Consider the following 21182-nt stretch of genomic DNA (forward strand, 5'->3'; position numbering starts at 1 on the left):
ATGACCTGAGGCTACCTACAGTGCGCATCCAGTGCATTCGGTGCTGTGCCCCCTAGTGGACAGGAGTTGTTTATAACTTGTGAATGGTTCGGCTAAAAATCACAAAACTGGTCTCTTTAGATTCGGTGCATCAGGCCGAGTCCAACCATATAAAATTTTCCCATGTCAGCCATTTTGGCCGTCGGCCATGTTGAATTTTGTCGTAAAATGCTATATTTTACGAATGCATTAACTTATCATTACGAAACTCAGTGTGGTTCTTCGGCCCCATGCCCTGATGGTACTCAAAAAGTTTGGGGACAGCGCCACCTTTTGGTCAAAAGTTATAATGAAATTTCTAAAAATGCTAATAACTTTTGATACATTAGCCTATTGTAATCAAACTGATGTTGATAGATTCCTTGGGTCATGCCGAGATCATCGATACCAATTTTGCAATAATTGGCTAAACTTCCTGTCCGCCATTTTGATTCATGTTGAAAACCTACTTTTTCTAACTCCTCCTAGACCGTAAGTCCGATTTTCACGAAATTTGAATCAGATCATCTTCAGACCATGCTGGCAAAAAGTTATGGATTTTGTGTCGATATATTTCACGGTTTTCGTTTGGCGCATCAACGAATTGGCTGGAAAGATGCTACACTGCATCTGAGGCTGTATCTCAGTGAAAATTTGACATATTCGCACCAAATTTTGTACGTGACATTGTGACCTCACACTGAACACGCTACATAAGTTTGGTAACGGTGCCACCTATTGGTCAAGAGTAATAAACCATTAATTAATCATTAATAATGAAATTTCCAAACATGCTAATAACTTTTGACTGCATTAGCCGATTGTAATGAAACTGTTCTCAAATTATTCCTTGGGTCATGCCGACAACATACATACCAATTATGTCATAATAAGCCGAACTTTCTTTGCGCCATTTTGATTTATGTTGAAAACATACTTTTTCAAACTCCTCCTAAACCGTTTGTCCGATTTTCACCAAATTGTAATCATATCATCTTCAGACCATGCTGACCAAAAGTTATGGATTTCGTGTCGATAGACAAAACCGTTTTCGCATACCTCAGCAACGAATTTGACGCATGATGCCAAAATCACAGTTGAGACTGTATCTCTGCAATGCTTTGGCCTATTGACACCAAACTTTGTGTGTGCCATTGTCACCTCACACAGAACACACCACATCGATTTGAAAACAGCGCCACATATTAGTCAAACGTGATAAGCCAATAAATCATATTGCTCTAGGTTTATATATGATTTTTCAGCCGTTTTGACTAAAAACATTCTAAAATGGCTTCAATTACCAATTTCTGCAGTTGGTCTGTTGCTTGCTTCTGTAGTGCTTGGCCCCGTCATTGCTGCTTGCAGCTATATTTATTATTAGGGGCCAAGCACCGAAGGTGCGGAGGCACCTATTGTGTTTGTTAGCTGTCTTTTTTTCTTCCGCTTGAAGTCTATGGGAGCCCATAGAACCGCTTGCGGGAAAGTTGTATAATTTGGCACACTGATAGAGGACAGTCTCAATAGTAACCACAGCAGTCTCTATTTTTAAATTTGGAGTCTCTAACTCAAACTCTCTAGCGCCACCACTTGTCCAAAGTTTCACTTTTGAAGTGCTAATAACTTTTGAACCGTAAGCCGAAAATTCCTTTTTCCTCGTATTCTTTGGCTCATGCCGAGTCGAATGAAGTCCAAAATTCAAAAATCGTAAGGTTTAGTTTTTTCGCTATATTCAATTGTTCGTAAAACCTACTTTGTCGAACTCGTCCTAGACGATTAGTCCGATTCTCACCAAATTTGGCTCAGATCATCTACAGACCATGGAGGCAAAAAGTTATGGAATTCAAGTTGATTCGTCCAAGCGTTTTCGAAAAACATGCTAACGAATTTGCCGAAAACCATGTAAAAATGGATCTGAGGCTATATCTCCGCAACGGTTTGGCATATTGAGACTAAACTTGGTGTGTGTTGTTCCTGAGGGAACCTGCATTGTTTCGGCACTGTGCCCCCTAGTGGTCAGGAGATATGAAAAATTAATATTTTTGCTTATAAATTGTGAATGGTTAGTCTAAAAATCACAAAACTGGTCTCTTTAGATTCGGTGCATCATACCGAGTCCAACCATATAGAAATTTTTCCATGTCAGCCATTTTGGGCGTCGGCCATGTTGAATTTTGTCGTAAAATGCTATATTTTATGAACGCATTGACGTATCATTTCGAAACTCGGTGTGGTTCTTCGGCACCATGCCCTGATGGTACTCAAAAAGTTTGGGGACAGCGCCACCTTTTGGTCAAAAGTTATAATGACATTTCTAAAAATGCTAATAGCTTTTGCTTACATTAGCCTATTGTAATCAAACTGATGTTGATAGATTCCTTGGGTCATGCCGAGAACATCGATACCATATTTGCAATAATTGGCTGAACTTCCTGTTCGCCATTTTGATTCATGTTGAAAACGTACTTTTTCGAACTCCTCCTAGACCATTAGTCCGATTTTCACCAAATTTGACTCGGATCATCTTCAGACCATGCTGGCAAAAAGTTATGGATTTTGTGTCGATATATTAAACGGTTTTCGTTTAGCGCATCAATGACCCAGCCAACATTGATATGTGGGCCCCCATATGGGTTATACCGTAACAGTTAATGACGTAAATGTCTCTGAGGTTTAAAATTGAGGTCATTTTTGTTGACTCTGACATGTAATGTTGTTTTTGCCTGACATTTATCAAGTCATATAGCCAAATTTTGTTTATTTTAGGCTTTGCTGCTGTATTTTGTGGCTGTAGCCGCCATTTTTTCCCCTGAGGGAAAAATACATTTCCAGCCGATATAGCACTAATTTTGAATGACATAATTCTGAATTTGCTTTCTGACATAAGTTAAGTTCTGAAATATGGGCTTTCAGGCTTTGTACCACCAAATTTATTATGGCTGTCGACGATTAAAGTTAAAAATTAGTGATGTTGATTGTGGCATTACTGCTTATGTTGCTAAGCCTTAAAACCAATCACACATATTCATGTTGAGTTTATGAATGTAGTGGCTAATTAGCGTTTAGATTAGTCATCGCGCCGGAGTTTTGAATTTCGCGCTCTGAATTCTGCATTTTCATCCTAAACATCAATGCAGCATGCAAGAGATTCATTTTACAGTGTGCACAGCTTCAATGATTATAACGAGAGGTTTTACCAAGGTGCATAAAACCTAACAAAAATTATTTGTGGTATTAATTAATGTGACATTGTGAAATTTTATAATAAATGCTGTTGATTGAGGTTAACGTTTTTTGAACCTTGAATATTTTTAACTGGTTTCCCATAATCATTAATCATAAAACATCTGTAAATGTCTTAATATATAAATATATAAAACACCCAAACCAGTAAAAATAAATAAATAAAATAAAAACTTCAACTATAGAGGATGTATGTGATGTTAATAAATATTAGCCTACTCAGTACTGAAATTTAAAATTGCACTGCAACAAGGAAACTGTAAAATAAAGTGTAACCCAAATATGCAGCTGGACATTTATATCTAAATTTATGCTTTTACAGGTGGACTGCGGAAGAATACTATGATTAATGATGTGAAGCAGGAGGCAGAAAAGGCTCCAAGTGCTGTACTGGGACCAGAGACGAGTGGAAAGAGATTAGAGAACAGCACGAGAAAGACCGTCTCCAGGAGTGTTATCAGTTTGTGTTGTTTTCTTGTTTGTTTCTAAATTATGTAGATTTTGAGACAGAATATGTGACCCTGGACCACAAAACCAGTCTTAAGTTGCTGGGGTATATTTGTAGCAATAGCCAAAAATACATTGTATGGGTCAAAATTACTGATTTTTCTTTTATGCCAAAAATCATTAGGATATTAAGTAAAGATCATGTTCCATGAAGATATTTTTAAATTTCCTACCGTAAATATATCAAAACTTCATTTTTGATAAGTAATATGCATTGCTAAGAACTTCATTTTGACAACTTTAAAGGCAATTTTCTCAATATTTTGATTTATTTTTTTTGCACTCTCTTAGATTACAGATTTTCAAATAGTTGTATCTCAGCCAAATATTGTCCGATCCTAACAAACCATACATCAATGGAAAGATTATTTACTTATTTATTCAGCTTTCAGGTGATGTATAAATCGCAATTTCGAACAATTTACCCTTATATGGTTTTGTGATCCAGGGTCACATACATTTTATTATTATACTGTAAGTTCAGGTGAGTTTGTTGTTTTTGTGTTTCTTCATTGTGTCAGTGTGTCAAATTTAGAAGAGCACTGATGTTTCTTAAAGGGATAGTTCACCCAAATGTGCATATTCTGTCATCATTTACTCTCCCTCATTAACTTGTTCCAAACCCATAAGACATTCATTCATCTCTGGAACACAAATGAAGATATTTTTAGAGGTTTCTGGCCCTCCATTAAAAGTCAAATCCCAAAACTGACACTTTTAAATGTTCTTAAAAAGATCATACAAAAAAATCAATTTGAATTGAGCTGTTTAATCTAAGTCTTCTGAAGAGACAGTCACTTTAAATGAACAGATAATTTATGCTTTTGTGCACATATAAACACTGATCAGCGGACAATGACGTTTTAATAGACGGAAAGTCAAGCCTGCTTGCTAGTACCGTTTAACTTCTTTATATATTCACTGATCAATGTTTATATGTAAATAAAAGCTGAATATAAATCTGTTTACCATGTAATGTGATCATGTCTCTTCACAAGACTTGTATTAAACCCCTCGATTCATATGGATTTATTTTACAATCTCTTTATGAATGTTTTGAAGCATCAGAGTTTTGGGGAAGTAAACTTTCAATGGAGCAACAGAAATCGCTCAGATAAAAAAAAAAAGAAAAAGATCTTCATTTGTGTTCTGAAAATTAATTAATTTCTTATGTGTTTGGAGTGACATGACGAAAGAATTTTCATTTTTGGGTGAATTAAGCTTTTAACTGTTAACTGTCAATTTTTATGTTATGTAAGATTAGTTACATAAGACCAGTTGTTGAGATGGTATGACCCTGTTGGCTTATCAAAATGTTAATGTTAATGTTAAAGTATAACAAATGTGTCAGAAAATGATAATAAAGTATTATATTGAACCTGTACAACATTTTAATATATGATTTTTCAAATTGCACACTTTCATGTTTTGCGAGTTTGTAAATTAATAAAGAGTGGAATGTTCATGCAGAAAACTGATATTTACCTAACTGAAATACTGATGTTGCTTTTATCAATATAGTAAATAATTATTTATAATTATACTGTCCAGGTGAGATGCCTCAAAAAACCCTAATCAAAACACTCATATACACTATGTGGGGCCAGTCCAGTACCCATACTGGGCCCTAGTATATCCCACATGTGCTTCATAAGTGGGAGCAATATGGGTCTTGTATGTGTTTCCCATTTGGGCCCCACTTTAGCCCCAGTCAGGCCCCATATGAGATTCATATGGGCTGATTCAGATGGGGCCCACATGGAACCCATGATAGATGCAGTTTGGTCTCTTTCCAGCAAATTCCCCAGCCAACATTCTGAGGCTGTATCTCAGTGAAACTTTGACATATTCGCACCAAATTTTGTACGTGACATTGTCACCTCACACTGACCACGCCACGTCAGTTTGGTAACAGCGCCACCTATTGGTCAAGAGTAATAAACCATTCATTAATCATTAATAATGAAATTTCCAAACATGCTAATAACTTTTGACAGAATTAGCTGATTGTAATGAAACCGGTCTCAAATTATTCCTTGGGTCATGCTGACAACATGCATACCAATTATGTCATAGTAAGCCGAACTATGCCATTGTCAACTCACACAGAATACATTACTTAGATTTGATAACAGCGCCACCTATTGGTCAAACAAGAAGCCTATAAATCATATTATTAGAGTTTGTATTCATGATTTTTCAGCTGTTTTGGCTATAATCATCCTAAAATGGCTTCAATTACTCATTTCTGCTGTTGTTCTGTTGCTTGCTTCTGTAGTGCTTGGCCCCGTGATTGCTGCTTGCAGCTATATTTTAACTTGAAGTTTTTACACTGTATAAATAAATAGCCTATGTGTCGGCAGAAATGTATTTATGTTACTGTTATTACATATTGGGTAATATGCTATTTTAATTTCATAGAAGCTGTTTTGTAGTCTCTTCATGTTTATTTATTTATTTTTTTTAACTACAAATTGTATAATTTATTAGCATATTAGGCTACTTATTTTAAAATCCATATAACCATGAAGACCATGGTTTTACTACTTGTGACAACCATCCTACTAAAACTAATCAGTTAAACTCTGGATACTTCTTTCTTTTTAGATGTGCAGTTCTAATGAATTTTAATTGAAGTAAAATGTTAATTCAATAAGGGCCTGATTAAAGATAAATATCTTATAAATAATATCTTATAAATATCTTTTAAAAATTCTTATATAAATTAGGCGCTTCTTATTTGCAAATAACAAAGTTCTTAAATGGAGATTCACCCAAAAATGAAAATTATCATCATTTACTCAACATCATGTCTGTAATGGGGCTGACGAGACGTGAGACGTGCGGATCCAAATGCAAGCTTTTATTAACAGGCATGGTCATAAATACAGGCAGGGTCGAGCAATGGCAAACAGGTATGGCAGGGACAAAACAAAGAGTAATCCAAGGGCAAGCGAAGGTCGACGATCGGCAGACAGTATCCAGTGGGCAAGGCAGAGAGATAATCCAGGGAACACGGGCTAGAATCCAATAGGGGGCAAACAGTGTCCAGACGGCAAGGCAAGGGTTAATCCAGGGAACACGGAACAAACACGGGGAAACACAATCCAAACTAACAGGGGCTCTGTAGAGTAGCTACGGCTAGGGGAGCAGTAAACGCATACAATACTCGGCAACGAGGGAAACAAAGTCCAGGGTTTATATAAGGTGTGTGTGATCAGTGTGTGCGTGGGATCAGGTGTGCGTGTGATTAGTGCAATGAGTGATTGGTGACAGCTGTGATCAGTGTTGGATGATGGGAATTGGAGTCATTGTGATGTGTGGTGTGAAAGTCCATATGAGCGAGTGACCTCTGGTGGTGAATGAACGGAAGTGCACAGACTGGATTCGTGACAATGTCATTCCAAACCTGTATGAATTTCTTTCTTCTGTGGAACATAATTTGAGAAATTCAAGAAATGTTTGTCAATACAGTAGAAATCAAGGATAACCAAAATGATTTGGTAACATTCTCCAAAATTTATTTTGTTCAACAGAAGAAAGTTGTTTGGAACGACATGAGGGTGAGGAAATGATGACAGAATTTATTAGCAGTAACTTTCCAGCAGTGTAGGAAAAATGCATCTAAAAATGCATTATTAAGTTTGTTGCATTTGTCGTGAATTCAGTAATATCTATCGTTTCTGTCCTGTGTTGTTTATTCATTTATTTACTCCAATTGAAGGCCTTGTAACCCATCACCCCAAATGTTATTTGACATTTCACGATTGCAACTCATGCTTGAGGTCATGAATGAATGAATTGTCTTTTCTGCATTTGGAGTTTGAGAGCATGTGTTATAAGGTAGAGATATTTATAAGGTGTAAAAACAGTTTTAAAAATGCTGGAAATGTGGTTTTCAAATGACAGCTTGCTATCAAATAGCATGTTTCTAACTGATGATGAAGACTTGAGACTTGATTAAGAGTTAAACAGCATTTGAGGTTATTTTGTGTGGAGGTTTTTGGTCTGTTAATTAAAACCCCTGTTTTTCTGAAGTTAGAAGGAAGTGACTTTAGTAGAAGGTTGATAGTCATCCATTTTTTATTTATTTTTTTTATTTTAGCTATGCATTCTGTTCGTTTCGTCAATTGGTATGTTTTGTCGGGCCTCAAAGAAATTATAGAGCTGAGTATGATACAGCGTAACTCAGTAAAAATAAATAATTGTTCCTTAAAGAGATCTTTCAAGGGTAACATGTCCAGGAGAAAAGCAGCGGTCATAGTACTGAGCCTTGTAGTTCTTTTTACCGAATTGTGATCTTTGTGATATCTCTTCTTGTGTGATCTGCAATCTATGGTAGGGATGAAGCATTTGTGGCTCAATTTGACAAAGATTAGAAACAAAAAGAAGGCTTTCTTGCTGGATGCTCCTGTTTCCTAGACATGCCTTTTTGACAAGATGCCATCGATAGGTTTTGTTTGGCAAAATAGCTGTTGGCTGCATTCCTGCAACTTATTCTTTATAACTTATACTTAATTCAGTATACCTATATGTTCACCTGCAGTATACTTCATTTATTCCCAACCAGGGGTATGTGAGCAGGTTCCACATACCAATTGACAAGAAAAAAGATTTAGATTTGTCCAGTGTGTTTAGGGCTGTCCCGTTGTATAGGCAGAGTAGGCAAATGCTAGGCGTGCTGTGCATCCATTAGCATGCAAATGAGTGACTATTTTAATACTATTCAACCGTCATTTTCTGTGTTGTCGCAGCATCACCCTAGCCTGGCAGTCACTGCAAATGTGTCTATTTACAATGTGATTTTGTAGTGCTGAGTATTTAAAATTAAAAAAAAAAAAACTATTAAAAAAAAAAAAAAACACTGATATGACTGGTGATCTATAACAGTGTGCAAATTAAAGAACGCAGGCGCAACATCTAATTTCTATCTACCAAGTATGCCACAAATTTGCATAAGCTCACAAACAACAGAACAGATTAAAAATAACATGGCTTGGCAAACAGTATGTTCAGATAATATCTTCCTCTGGTATTCCAAATAAATGAATGGAGTGGAAATAATTTTCTTCCTTTTACCACACCCTCTCTGTTATCTGTAGTTCCTTCTTCCTGGCAGCAACAATTGCAGCCATATCAAGCATAAAATGGGAAAGACATGTTTTTTGGATGGCAGCTATTGGCACAAATACCAGTAAATTGGCTACCACAAACCATAGTAAATCACCTTGCATGATTCATTGAAATACTCTCCCCCCCCATAAATGTTGCACCTGAAGGAACACTCCTACAAATGCATATGCAATAACGTCAGCCACAAAACTGACTGTGTCCACGCCTTTTCATCACAATTTTTTTTTTTACTGCATATCTTTAGTAAATCCTGACGGTTGTTTTTTAACACCAGGGGCCTCATTTATAAAGCGTGCGTACGCTCAGATTTGATCGTAGAGTGTGCGTATGCTTAAATCCACGCCAGCCCTCATATTTATAAAGACGGTCTTTGACGTGGAAAACTGCTTAACGTCACGTCAGGGTCAGAGCAGACGTACGCACTTTTTATTGTCGGAGTATTGCAGGTTTTTTTTAAATGTAAGCTGTTCTTGCAGCTCGCTGTTCTATAAATTATGATGATTGGTAATATTTTATATGTTTATGATATTAGTTAGGAGTCGTTTACAAGGCGGAGAGCTGAAACCATTCAATTGCGCGCAAGTTGAAGATCATTTGCGATTCATAGATTTCACATCTGAAAGAGACGCGTATGCGCGTTTTCTGTTCGTACGTTCATTCTATGAATCAAACTTACGCACATTTGAGAAATGATCGTAAGATCAAATTTAGGATGGTTTCTGCGCAACATTTTATAAATGAGGTCCCAGAAGAGGGTTTGCGCTGGTGCAACTGCAAGTGAATCTGGCTTTTATTGTGTAATTTAGCCACATTCTGACATTTCTTACTTAATATTCCAGTACCAAAAAGTGCTACACAAATATAAATGTCTAAATATACACTGAACAAAATTATAAACGCAACACTTTTGTTTTTGCCCCCATTTTTCATGAGCTGAACTCAAAGATCTAAGACTTTTTCTACGTTCACAAAAGGCCTATTTCTCTCAAATATTGTTCACAAATCTGTCTAAATCTAAGCACTTCTCCTTTGCCGAAAACCAGTCAGTATCTGGTGTGACCACCATTTGCCTCACGCAGTGCAACACATCTCCTTCGCATAGAGTTGATCAGGTTGTTGATTGTGGCCTGTGGAATGTTGGTCCACTCCTCTTCAATGGCTGTGCGAAGTTGCTGGATATTGGCAGGAACGGGAACACGCTGTCGTATACGCCGATCCAGAGCATCTCAAACATGCTCAATGGGTGACATGTCCGGTGAGTATGCTGGCCATGCAAGAACTGGGATGTTTTCAGCTTCCAGGAATTGTGTACAGATCCTTGCAACATGGGGCCGTGCATTATCATGCTGCAACATGAGGTGATGGTCGTGTATGAATGGCATAACAATGGGACTCAAGGTATCTCTGTTCATTCAAAATGCCATCAATAAAATGCACCTGTGTTCGTTGTCCATAACTTACACCTGCCCATACCATAACCCCACCACCACCATGGGCCACTCGATCCACAATGTTGACATCAGCTCACCCACACGACGCCATACACGCTGTCTGCCATCTGCCCTGTACAGTGAAAACCGGGATTCATCCGTGAAGAGAACACCTCTCCAAAGTGCCAGACACCATCAAATGTGAGCATTTGCCCACTCAAGTCGGTTACGACAACGAACTGCAGTCAGGTCGAGACTCCGATGAGGACGACGAGCATGCAGATGAGCTTCCCTGAGACTGTTTCTGACAGTTTATGCAGAAATTATTTGGTTATGCAACCTGATTGTTGCAGCAGCTTTCCGGGTGGCTGGCCTCAGACGATCTTGGAGGTGAAGATGCTGGATATGGAGGTCCTGGGCTGGTGTGGTTACACGTGGTCTGCGGTTGTAAGGCCAGTTGGATGTACTGCCAAATTCTCTGAAATGCCTTTGGAGACGGCTTATGGTAGAGAAATGAACATTCAATTCATGGGCAACAGCTCTGGTGGACATTCCTGCAGTCAGCATGCCAATTGCATGCTCCCTCAAAACTTGCAACATCTGTGGCATTGTGCTATGTGATAAAACTGCACATTTTAGAGTGGCCTTTTATTGTGGCCAGCCTAAGGCACACCTGTGTAATAATCATGCTGTCTAATCAGCATCTTGATATGCCACACCTGTGAGGTGGATGGATTATCTCGGGAAAGGAGAAGTGCTCACTAACACAGATATAGACAGATTTGTGAACAATATTTGTACATAGAAAAAGTCTTAGATCTTTGAGTTCAGCTCATGAAAAATGGGGGCAAAAACAAAAGTATTGCGTTTATAATTTTTTTCAGTGTAAATTCAAAAGCAAAACTTGTGGAAAAAGTAGGGAGTGGAAATGACTAATGAACCAATAAGTGCTCATTTGCCACCATCTACTAGTTAAAGTATTTGTTTTAATAAAAGTGTTTGTTTTTCATCAAGTGTTAGAATTCATATTGAAAATTTAATTGAACTGTCCCCAGATCTGTTCCCCAAATAATGTTTTTGTCTATCACATTAAAAATATTCATACTTACATAAAATATAAAAACACTGAAACATGCTTAGTGCCACATCAAGGTCTAAGATCACATGTAGGACAGTTTCTACACAACATTTTATAATTTATGTTCTCATATTTAAAATGTTGTGTAGAAACTGTCCTGTGTTTCTTATTCAAAAGTTCCATTATCCATTAATCCATTAATTAAACATGTTCAATAATCTCTAAAGTCACAATGCAAAATAAAAACCTGTAAACTAATTATGTACTACTGTTACACTTAAAGTACACTTTAAAATTATACTTTTAGAAAGTAAGTAATTTTTGAGAAATGTTGCCATCAACGGGCAGCCAGGTGAGATACAGAGCCCATGACCAATCTGAAATATCCAGATAGAAATTTGTTGCCCATTCTTAATGAGAAAGTGCCCAAGCAACACTCCTCAAAAAAGTTGGACAATTTAGTAAGTACTGAACTACTAGTAATTTATTTTAGTATAACTATTACATAAAGTATATTTGGAAAATATACTTGAAGATAAGTTTACTTAAAATAAACTTTAAGAGTAGCCCTACTTCTTTTTTGTACGAAAACATAATTTGGAGAGAATCACATGAAGTCCCTTTTTTTAAAGGATTTTTTAAAAATTATTATTACAGGCTCTGTTTCAAATAAAAAAATGCATGATGAGAATAATATATGTACCGAGTTTGGTGATGGTAGATAAAACTGTCCCCATTAGTTAGAAGGGGCAGTACAACCTCACCCTCCCACCACTACCACTCCCATATAACGGCTGACAACTCTTTAGAAGTTTTAAACCTCAGTGAATCAGGTGGTTTACTCAATTGAGGGTCTTATCTCATCTGTCTCTCAATAGGCCAGATCCTCTGTGTAGACCATGAAACAAAAGTGATTGTCCACAGAGAGAGAAAGAGGTAAAAGCTATGCAACACTGTGGAAACAGGTGAAAGATGAATGATATTTGATACTACTGTGGTTCTTCACGCATGTTTGTTCTCAGACTGCTGCACAATTCTCAAAGGAGCTCAAGGCTAAGGAAGGAAACCGCCACAAGCAGATGCACCATTTCTGTCCACAGCACACTAGACAAAGATGAAAAAAGTGAAAGAATAGAGAAGAGGAAAAAGGAACCATATAAACTGGTTAACATACACCCACACACTGATATTCTCGATGTGTTTAGTTCCTGACACTCACGTGACATGGGTATATCCGCTGTGTATACTATAGACAGGTCACACTGAAGCCTGCAGCTGCATACAGTGTGGTTCAATGAATAAGGAGGCACGATGACATCCAATAAAAACTTTAAAGTACCTTTAAAGCAGCTGAGCAGCCTGGACAGCTACATAATCGACAACTCTCAAAAGAAGAAAAATATACTGTGGCGACGACGTTCATTCAACAGTGCCAAAAATTCGAATACTGAAGATATCAAAGATGGGACATTATCACGCAGTAAGGTGGGACAATTAATGATAGAATTTTATTATATCTGTTTTGATGGCAACATGAATGCTGAGAGATTATAATTATATAACTTGACAACTGTAGGTCTAACATTCATTTTGTCAAAATATTCTAAAGGAATGTTAATGGATTTAAAAAAAAAAATCAGTTGCACATTTTTTTTCAAAACTTGTTCAGACATTAAAAACATGCATTCGTGCAGGATCCGTTTTTCAGAATTTCAAGTGGTTTCTCATTATTTCATACTCTTTTGCAGCTGGACAGAACACACTCTACATCTCTAGTGGATTATACTGATCCTCAGAGGTAAGACTGATTTAATGCTGCACTTCGTTGTGAATATCTGATGTCACTCATGCAAATTTTCAATGCATATTTCTCCTGTTTTTCACAGAACAATGGTTATATTGGAGAAACAAGACAACGAAGCCTTTGGATTCGAAGTTCAGGTATGTTTTATACTCATAACCAATGCTTCACACTGCATCAAATGCATATTTATGTATTTATTTATTTCACAATAATGAAATAGTGAAGTGCAGTTTCACATTAATAAGTAAACTTTGGTCTCATGAAGTATATGTAGGCTAATTTCTGAATTTCATTGCCATAGAAATATACCACAGAAATTATTTGCAAACAAATTACTTTCACAGAACAAACTTATTTTTGCAATGGCCTTTTTATCTAGTATGGCAATGATTTTTAGTGGATGTATAAAGTTCACATATGGTGTTCTAGCAAAAAAAATAACAGGTGTTTCATCATTACATTAGTCATCATTAGTTGTGGATACGCTAACTTAATACTACGACAAAATCCTCCTCTCTGCATTTTGAGTGCTATATATTGTTTTGTTTTTATTTTGTGTCTAAATTCATAACATTTTAAATATGGCTTAATTGTATACATATCCATTTTGGGGGCATTGCACATACACAACCACAACCAATATAACAAGCTCATTTTAAATGCTCCATTGGGATTTATGTCTCTCTGTGCAGACGTATGGTCTCAAGGTGAAGAACAGCAGTATGGTGGAGATGTGTACATTTGTTTGCAGTGTGCAGGATGGCAGTGCAGCCGAAACTGCAGGTTTGACTGCTGGTGAGCAGGTTTTCCGCTTCCTCTTCTTAGTGTTACTCACTCCACCCATCTGACCTGACCCTGTTTACATGGCACTTTCCCACCAGCCTACATGCCATCTACATTTAACACAGCTGAAGCATTGCTCTACTTGGTCTTTATGGACTGTTATTTCATGCTCTCTCATATATATTAATTTTTCCAATAGATAGCACCACAATCTGTCTGACAACTACCATTTAAATTCAGTGCATTATGCAATATTTACTGAGGTCCATTTATAATGTTTATTAGACTTTTAAAAAAAAAATATCTAAACAGTCATAATTTAAAAAATAATTGGTCTTTTTAAAAAAAAAAAAAAACTTGTTTTGGACCCTCTGATTTAAATAGTCATTAAAATGACTCTCTTTTAAGACTTCACAGTTGTGATTCCATATTGTGTGTGTGTGTGGTGTGGTGTGATGTGATTGGCAGCTCTGAGTACTGAGTGTTAGCTCTTTATTTATTTATTTTTAATCTCTCTTTCTTTGATAGGTGATATTATATTGTCAGTAAATGGAGTCAGTATTGAGGGATCTACCCATCAGCACATTATTGAGTTGATTCGAGAATCCACTAATATGCTGAAGTGAGTATAAGTCTCAGAAATAGGATGTTCGTGCTATGGTCACAAATGATGCCTCAAATAATGCAGCTTGTTAAGAAGATATGCACTATTAAATGATCAGACTCATGTAAGATAAAATGGATGGAATACAAATTCCTAGGAAAACCTGGGGCCAGCTGCACAAATACCTATTATTTGTGAGTATAGTTAGAATCTTTAACAGGATAAACTGAAATTCATGACATTTAAACAGCTTCTGCTCACAAATTTGTGGGCTGCCATTGGATCATTGAAGGTAAAAATCATATTATGCACACACTTTGCGAAGAACTTGCAGCCTACTAGCTACGGCAACTGTAGGTCAACTGTGATGCACCCAAAATTAATAATAATAAAAATAAATAAATAAATAGTTACAAACTAGCTAGTATTTACTAACTCTATACTGTGGAGTTTACATTCACTTTTAGTAAGAACTTGCAAATGGCTGATGCAACCCTGATCCATATCTAGAGACAAAAATGTCACTAAAACAAGATCTCTTTTGACTTGCCAATGCAACTTTGCCAAAGACTCTTTTGTGCAGTCACCTAGCAACCGCCCAGAACACTATAGCAACCAACAATTAACAAAATTAAAAATGTATGTATATTTTGTGTGGGTCTGATGTAACTAATGCAACAAAACTGTCAAAAAGAAATAAAATGAAGAAACAAATAAATACCTTTTGACCATCATATGCTAATTAGAATTTTTCTCTTCTCTTGTGTTTTTGTGTGAAGGTTGGAGACGGTCAGTGGGAGTGTTGTGAAGAGAATTGAATTAGAGAAAAAGATGCGCTATCTTAAGGTATGTATTTTTGCGTGATTGTGTGAGTGTGTGTGTGTGTGTGTGTATGTGTGTGCGTGTGTGTGTGTGTTTACCACATGTATACAAAGCTGAAACTTTACTCAGAAAGAAGTCTCTGGCAGCCTGTATTGTGTATAATATAGTGTATGTGTTTCCATGAATGCTGAAACATCTAAACGATCAACATATTATGTAAATACACGTTTACCAGAATGACTCATAGATGCTGATCTCGTTTCTGTATTTTCCCTCGGCACAGCAAACTCTTCGTGAGAAATGGGTGGAACTGCAGTCTCTCACACTTCAGGAAAAGCATCTTACTCGAGGTGAGAAAAAAAAAACTACACAGCTGTTCAGACAGTCTGACAGAAGAGTGTATATCTCCCTGAGAGAGTTACAGTTGGATTTACAACATGGATTTGAAACAAATTAATTTACATGAATAATGCACAAATGATAAATGTTTAAAGGTTTACATCCCCTTGATTCTTTTTATGATGATGCTTCCTCAGTGATTATCCATGGTTTTTATGATTTGTGATAATTGTGCATGAGCTCCTGCTTTGTTTTTGAATGTGTTTAACAATAGCGGCAACATTTACATTACATTTAGTCATTTAGCAGACACTTTATCCAAAGCGACTTACAAATGAGGACCAATGGAAGTAATCAAAATCAACAAAAGAGCAATATGCAAGTGAAGAAACCCTCAGTGTCCATCTATGTCTTTTGTCTGATACTTTGATGCTGAACAGGCTGATGTTTTAGCTGATGTTGAATAACTCAGAGTCATTAGGATTACAGGTGTCTCTGTCTGTGTTCCAGGTAATCTGAATGAGAGTGCTCAGCATCCGTCTGTTGACTCTCTGCTGTCTCTCTCATCTCCAACTGGCCGCTCTGGGCAGCGCTTTTCTAGTGACAGCAGTTGCCGCAGCATAATAACAGATGATAGTGAGGATGGAGCCTTTGTGTCATCAGTATTTGATGACTCAAGTCCATTCAGCCCAAATGAGCCAAACGGAGGCTTCTTCCAGCTGGAAGGGGAAGCTTTGCGACCCCTGACAAGAACACGCAGCATTAGCCTGACCAGCAGTAACAGTTCAATCTCTCCGAGCTGGGAAAATTCATCTTCATCCATGTTTGGGACGCTGCCAAGGAGAGGCAGAAAAGGTAGTGTCCGCAAGCACCTCCTAAAATTCATACCTGGACTGAATCACTCCGTAGAGGAAGAAGAGGGCAGCTAAAACATAATTTCTTCCACCACTGACTGCTGATCTGATGAATCCTTTGTAAGGACTTTGGGCGGTGGGAGATTCATACTAGTTTGAACTCTTCTGTTCTCAAAACGTTCTAGAATTCATGGCATACAAGAACTCATGGGCATTCATGACTTTCTTGTTTAAAGTGTTGCTGAAAAGAAAGGTGGAGTCTCACATGAGCATTACGGACTGCATGGCAGCAATCTTTATATTATTTTCTGCCCTTTTTTTTTTTTTTTTGTCTGTCAACCAAACCAAAGCATCCCAATGCATTTTCCCCAAGAAATAAACAACTGGCATTAACCAAACCTTGGAAAGTGTATGCAGGAAAGCTAATGCATTGAGAGAATTGTGCACATTGCCTCCACTGCACTATTTGAGTGGTTTAGATTTCAGTCCCACAAGCTCATGAATGTGCCCTAGTTCCCACTTGATCTTGTAACTAATCAAGATCTCATAGTATCATATCTGATATCTATATCTCATGTCTATAGATCTCGTATCTGTTGTAGCATGCAAATGTGAGGGGGCTTAGTGGTTGAAGACATAGGGGTGGGAGGAAGCACTGACTCTGCACAGGCTTGTTGCTTCTTAATGTTAAGTATGTACCTTGCTGCACTCCAGAATGTCTTAGACTTAATACAATTCAAGCGTTCATTACATTTGCAGTCTTTCTTCAAAAGCCAATTTTCTCATTTAGATTACCTACAGTCTTGATGAAGCAAGAATCTGAAAAGAATAGGCTAAAATATCTGGTTTACTACTGCCTATACTGTAGTATTCAAGTCATAGAATGCTCTGAACCCATTAATTTAAAAGGGGATGTTGCATTAAAAGACATTTGAAGGTAACTCTGAGATTTGTTACCACAAGAGCGACATTTAAATGAATGTTATGTATATCCAATTGGTCCGTGAGAATATGTTTGTGCAAAATATGTTTGTGGCTCAAGTGTCTGCTAAATGACAAGTAAACATTATGATTCATTATGCCTGCAAGCTTACTCTGCCTAGTAACCACTTTACAGGTACTGTAGGTTTAGGGTTGAGGTTAAAGCATCTTGCATTCGTCTTGCAAACTTAATGCATTCTTATCTCAGTTAAGTTTTTTTTTTTTAGGTAGTTAAATGTTAAGGTTAAACAAATGTTAAGGTTTGGCAGTGTTGTTTCAGGACCAACAAAATAATTCTGCTTGTCAAAATCCATCAAGCTCTCACCAAAAACAGAGACAGTGAAATTACACAATTGAATAATGCACAAAATTATTTTGCTGTGCATCAAAATCTCATAATTAGAATAATTCATTGTATAGAATATTTAAGACAATTTATAGTCAATACTCTTATAGAGTATATATATTTTTTTAATTTATACTCTGTCAGAATTTAATCCTAATCTCAGATTGATTTAGATCAAAACTTTAAATCATTGACTGCATGAAAAAACTGCTCTGTAGTGAGTGTGTAACATTTGCTGACTTGAAAAGACTGTGATGATATGAGAGACAGAGCTCCAAACCACAGCAGGTATAGAGAAATTCATAACAGGATGTGGTCTGATGGAGGTGCTACCATACCACCTTTTTTTTTTTTTTCTTCTTTCTCAAGTGATCCCTGTAACAGAAAGTTTTATTTATATTAAATTTAAATTTAATAATAACAATATGTATTAATAAATTATTAATATATTTAAACTAAATTTGAATATATTAATGATTTATTAATTATATTCAATACATAATAAATGTGAAAACCAATGTTTGGCATGTTTCTTTATTTTTCTTTTGTATTTTTATTTATTTATTTACCTTAATGATCATATTAAGGGGGATATTCTCATTAAAAAAAAAAAAAAAAAAAAAATCATATCTTGATGTTGCTGCTTGTCACCTGCATACAACACAGGAAATATGTGCTTGAAACAGAAAGACGCCCTGTAAACGCCTGGCTTTTTATTCTCTCTTTTGTTTCATTTTCATTTTAGCATTTTGATTGAATTTCAGCATTATGTTGTCCTCATTTAGTTAGTTGGCAAATTATTTTATTAGAATCAATAATCGAATGACACATTTGCATTTTCACATTTCTCTCATGTTCAAGGCCGCTCAACTGCCACTCTAGGCAAAACACTGTTGCACCGCCCCCACTTTACATTCACAATTAAAAACGAGCTTTAAGATTCATGTGAAAGACTGGAGATTTTGTTTATTGTTACAACTGCATTAAAATAAAAGCAGACACGTTTTCTGATTATTAGAAAAAAAAATTCATACTGTAATGTAAAAAGCAAAGCAAAAAAAAAAACTAGTACAGATGCAAATGCAAATTAAGTGTATTTACAGGTGGCAGTCCTGAAGTGGCCATCGGAAGATTTCGGAGAATTCCTGGTGAGCAGCTCGACATAAATGCTGTTCAGTATGCGGAAAGCACAAGTCTCTGTAGCTCATTTTCAATAAGAAACAAAGAAATCTGTTCATCTATATGCACACGCCGACCCTGCTCATGTTATATAATCTTTTGAAGTTATATAATATTTAATATTTTGTAGTATTCTGTTTTGAATTTGTAACTGGACTCAAACCTCTTTTTAGTTGTGTTTGTGTCCATTACATTTAGACTGGTCTTTTAGGAACCCAATCAAATCAGTTCTATCATATCACAATATTGTGTAGCCCCATTTGAGTAATGTTATATTCAATACAGTTATTAGCTTTTTTTTATCATTTCACAATCCCCCTGCAGTTCCATCACAAATCCCTGTTTGAGAAAGCCTGATCTATTTGCTTTATGCAAATAAGCACCATTTACTCAGTAAATATGCACCCAGATAAGATTAACACAGTAATCTGAACACTTTGGTACACAAGTATGGTAGAACCATCACGTCTACCACAAAAGACTGCTTTGTAATAATCTTCCTGATTTATCTCAGATCCTCAGCATATCCAACAGCACAGAAAAACTTGATGTAACAGAAACTATGGACTCTCTCTTTTCTAGCACTTTAGATACAGTTGCTCCTTTAAGCTTAAGGAAAAGAGTCCAACACCGTGGTATAATGAGCACACTCGCGCCCTAAAGAGAGCAGCCCCAAAGTACCCTATCCTACAGAAAATCATTAAAAACGGCTAGATCTGATTACTTTTAGAAGAAAACAAACATAACCCCAGGTATTTATTCAATACAGTGGCTAAATTAACAAAAAAAAATTAAGTATCAGCAGGTGTTGACATTTCCCAACAGCACAGCAGTAATGACTTTAATAGTATCGATCTTGGAAGTAAAATAGTTCATAGAGATAAAATTGTAACCATGCAGCCATCAGCTACAATATCGCATCAGATCCCCTGATGAACAATTCCACTGATTCTCTACTATAGGAAAGGAAGAATTGTATAAACTTGTTAAATCATCTAAACCAACTGTCACAATCACAAAAGAGGATTCAGTAGCAAATGTGAAATACAATGATTTATTAGTGAGAGTCCCAGCAAGACATATAACAAGAGTCAAATAAAGCATGTGCAGGATAGCAGTCACTCTTCGCAGCGCAGGGACGCAAATGGGCAGCCGCTGTGTATCTCCTGGGAATAACGGAATCCTAGAATTCAACACGGAATCCAAGAAGACGAAGAACAGGAACAGGGAACTCAAACAGGAACAGGGAACTCGAACACAACCAGGAACACAGCGGGAACATCAAAACGATCTGACAACAAGGACAGAATGCACAGGTCTTAAATAGCAGCACTGATCAGCCACAGCTGGCGCTGATCAGCCTGTCAGCAGCAATCACTGACATGCCCACACAACATACACATACATACAGAGCAAGAATGAGTCAGTGAACCCATAAACCGTGACACCAACAACATAGACCCTATTATATCTAAACTATTAAAAGAGGTGCTTCCAGAAGTCATAGATCCTCTTTTGGCTATTATTAATTTGTCATTGTCATTAGGATATGTCCCCAAAACCTTCAAATTTCAAACCTCCAAAACCTTATCTGACCGCCATCAATTTGTAGCAGTGAATAAAGAGGTTTCATATCGATCACAAGTGCAGTATGGAGTACCTCAAGGCTCAGTACTAGGGCCGTTACATTTCACACTTTACATGTTACCCTTAGGAAATATCATCAGGATACACGGTGTTACCTTTGACATGTAATAACAGACTAACACTTGATGGCTGCTCTGTAAATTCTTCGTCATCAGTTAGGAACCTAGATGTGCTATTTGATAGCAATCTTTCCTTTGACAGCCACATTTCTAGCATTTGTAATACTGCATTTTTTCATGTTAAAAATATATCTAAATTGAGACCTGTGCTCTCAAAGTCAAATGCAGAAATGTTAATTCACGCATTTAGGACCTCAAGATTATTGTAATGCTTTATTGGGTGGTTGTTCTGCACGCTTAATAAACAAACTTCAGATGGTCCAAAATGCAGCAGCTAGAGTTCTTACTAGAACCA

General features: G+C 36.7%; 1 protein-coding gene across 2 annotated transcripts in view; it reads left to right on the forward strand.

Annotated features, from left to right (window-relative positions):
• Positions 1-18460, forward strand: part of cytip (cytohesin 1 interacting protein) — a 48939-nt gene extending 30479 nt beyond the window's left edge. The window contains exons 2-12 of one of the 2 annotated variants that reach the window (XM_058787717.1): positions 3584-3721; positions 12288-12345; positions 12432-12573; positions 12662-12894; positions 13158-13207; positions 13296-13350; positions 13906-14008; positions 14525-14618; positions 15380-15446; positions 15706-15772; positions 16272-18460. In XM_058787717.1, the coding sequence (XP_058643700.1) occupies positions 12721-12894; positions 13158-13207; positions 13296-13350; positions 13906-14008; positions 14525-14618; positions 15380-15446; positions 15706-15772; positions 16272-16690 (1029 nt within the window). In that variant the 5' untranslated portion in view covers positions 3584-3721; positions 12288-12345; positions 12432-12573; positions 12662-12720 and the 3' untranslated portion in view covers positions 16691-18460. Of the gene's footprint in view, positions 1-3583; positions 3722-12287; positions 12346-12431; positions 12895-13157; positions 13208-13295; positions 13351-13905; positions 14009-14524; positions 14619-15379; positions 15447-15705; positions 15773-16271 lie in introns of both variants that reach the window. The other variant, XM_058787716.1, reaches the window with a different exon arrangement.
• The last annotated feature ends 2722 nt before the right edge of the window (positions 18461-21182 follow it).

This window comes from Onychostoma macrolepis, chromosome 09 (genome assembly GCF_012432095.1).
Source record: "Onychostoma macrolepis isolate SWU-2019 chromosome 09, ASM1243209v1, whole genome shotgun sequence".
Classification (NCBI taxonomy): Eukaryota; Metazoa; Chordata; class Actinopteri; order Cypriniformes; family Cyprinidae; genus Onychostoma; species Onychostoma macrolepis.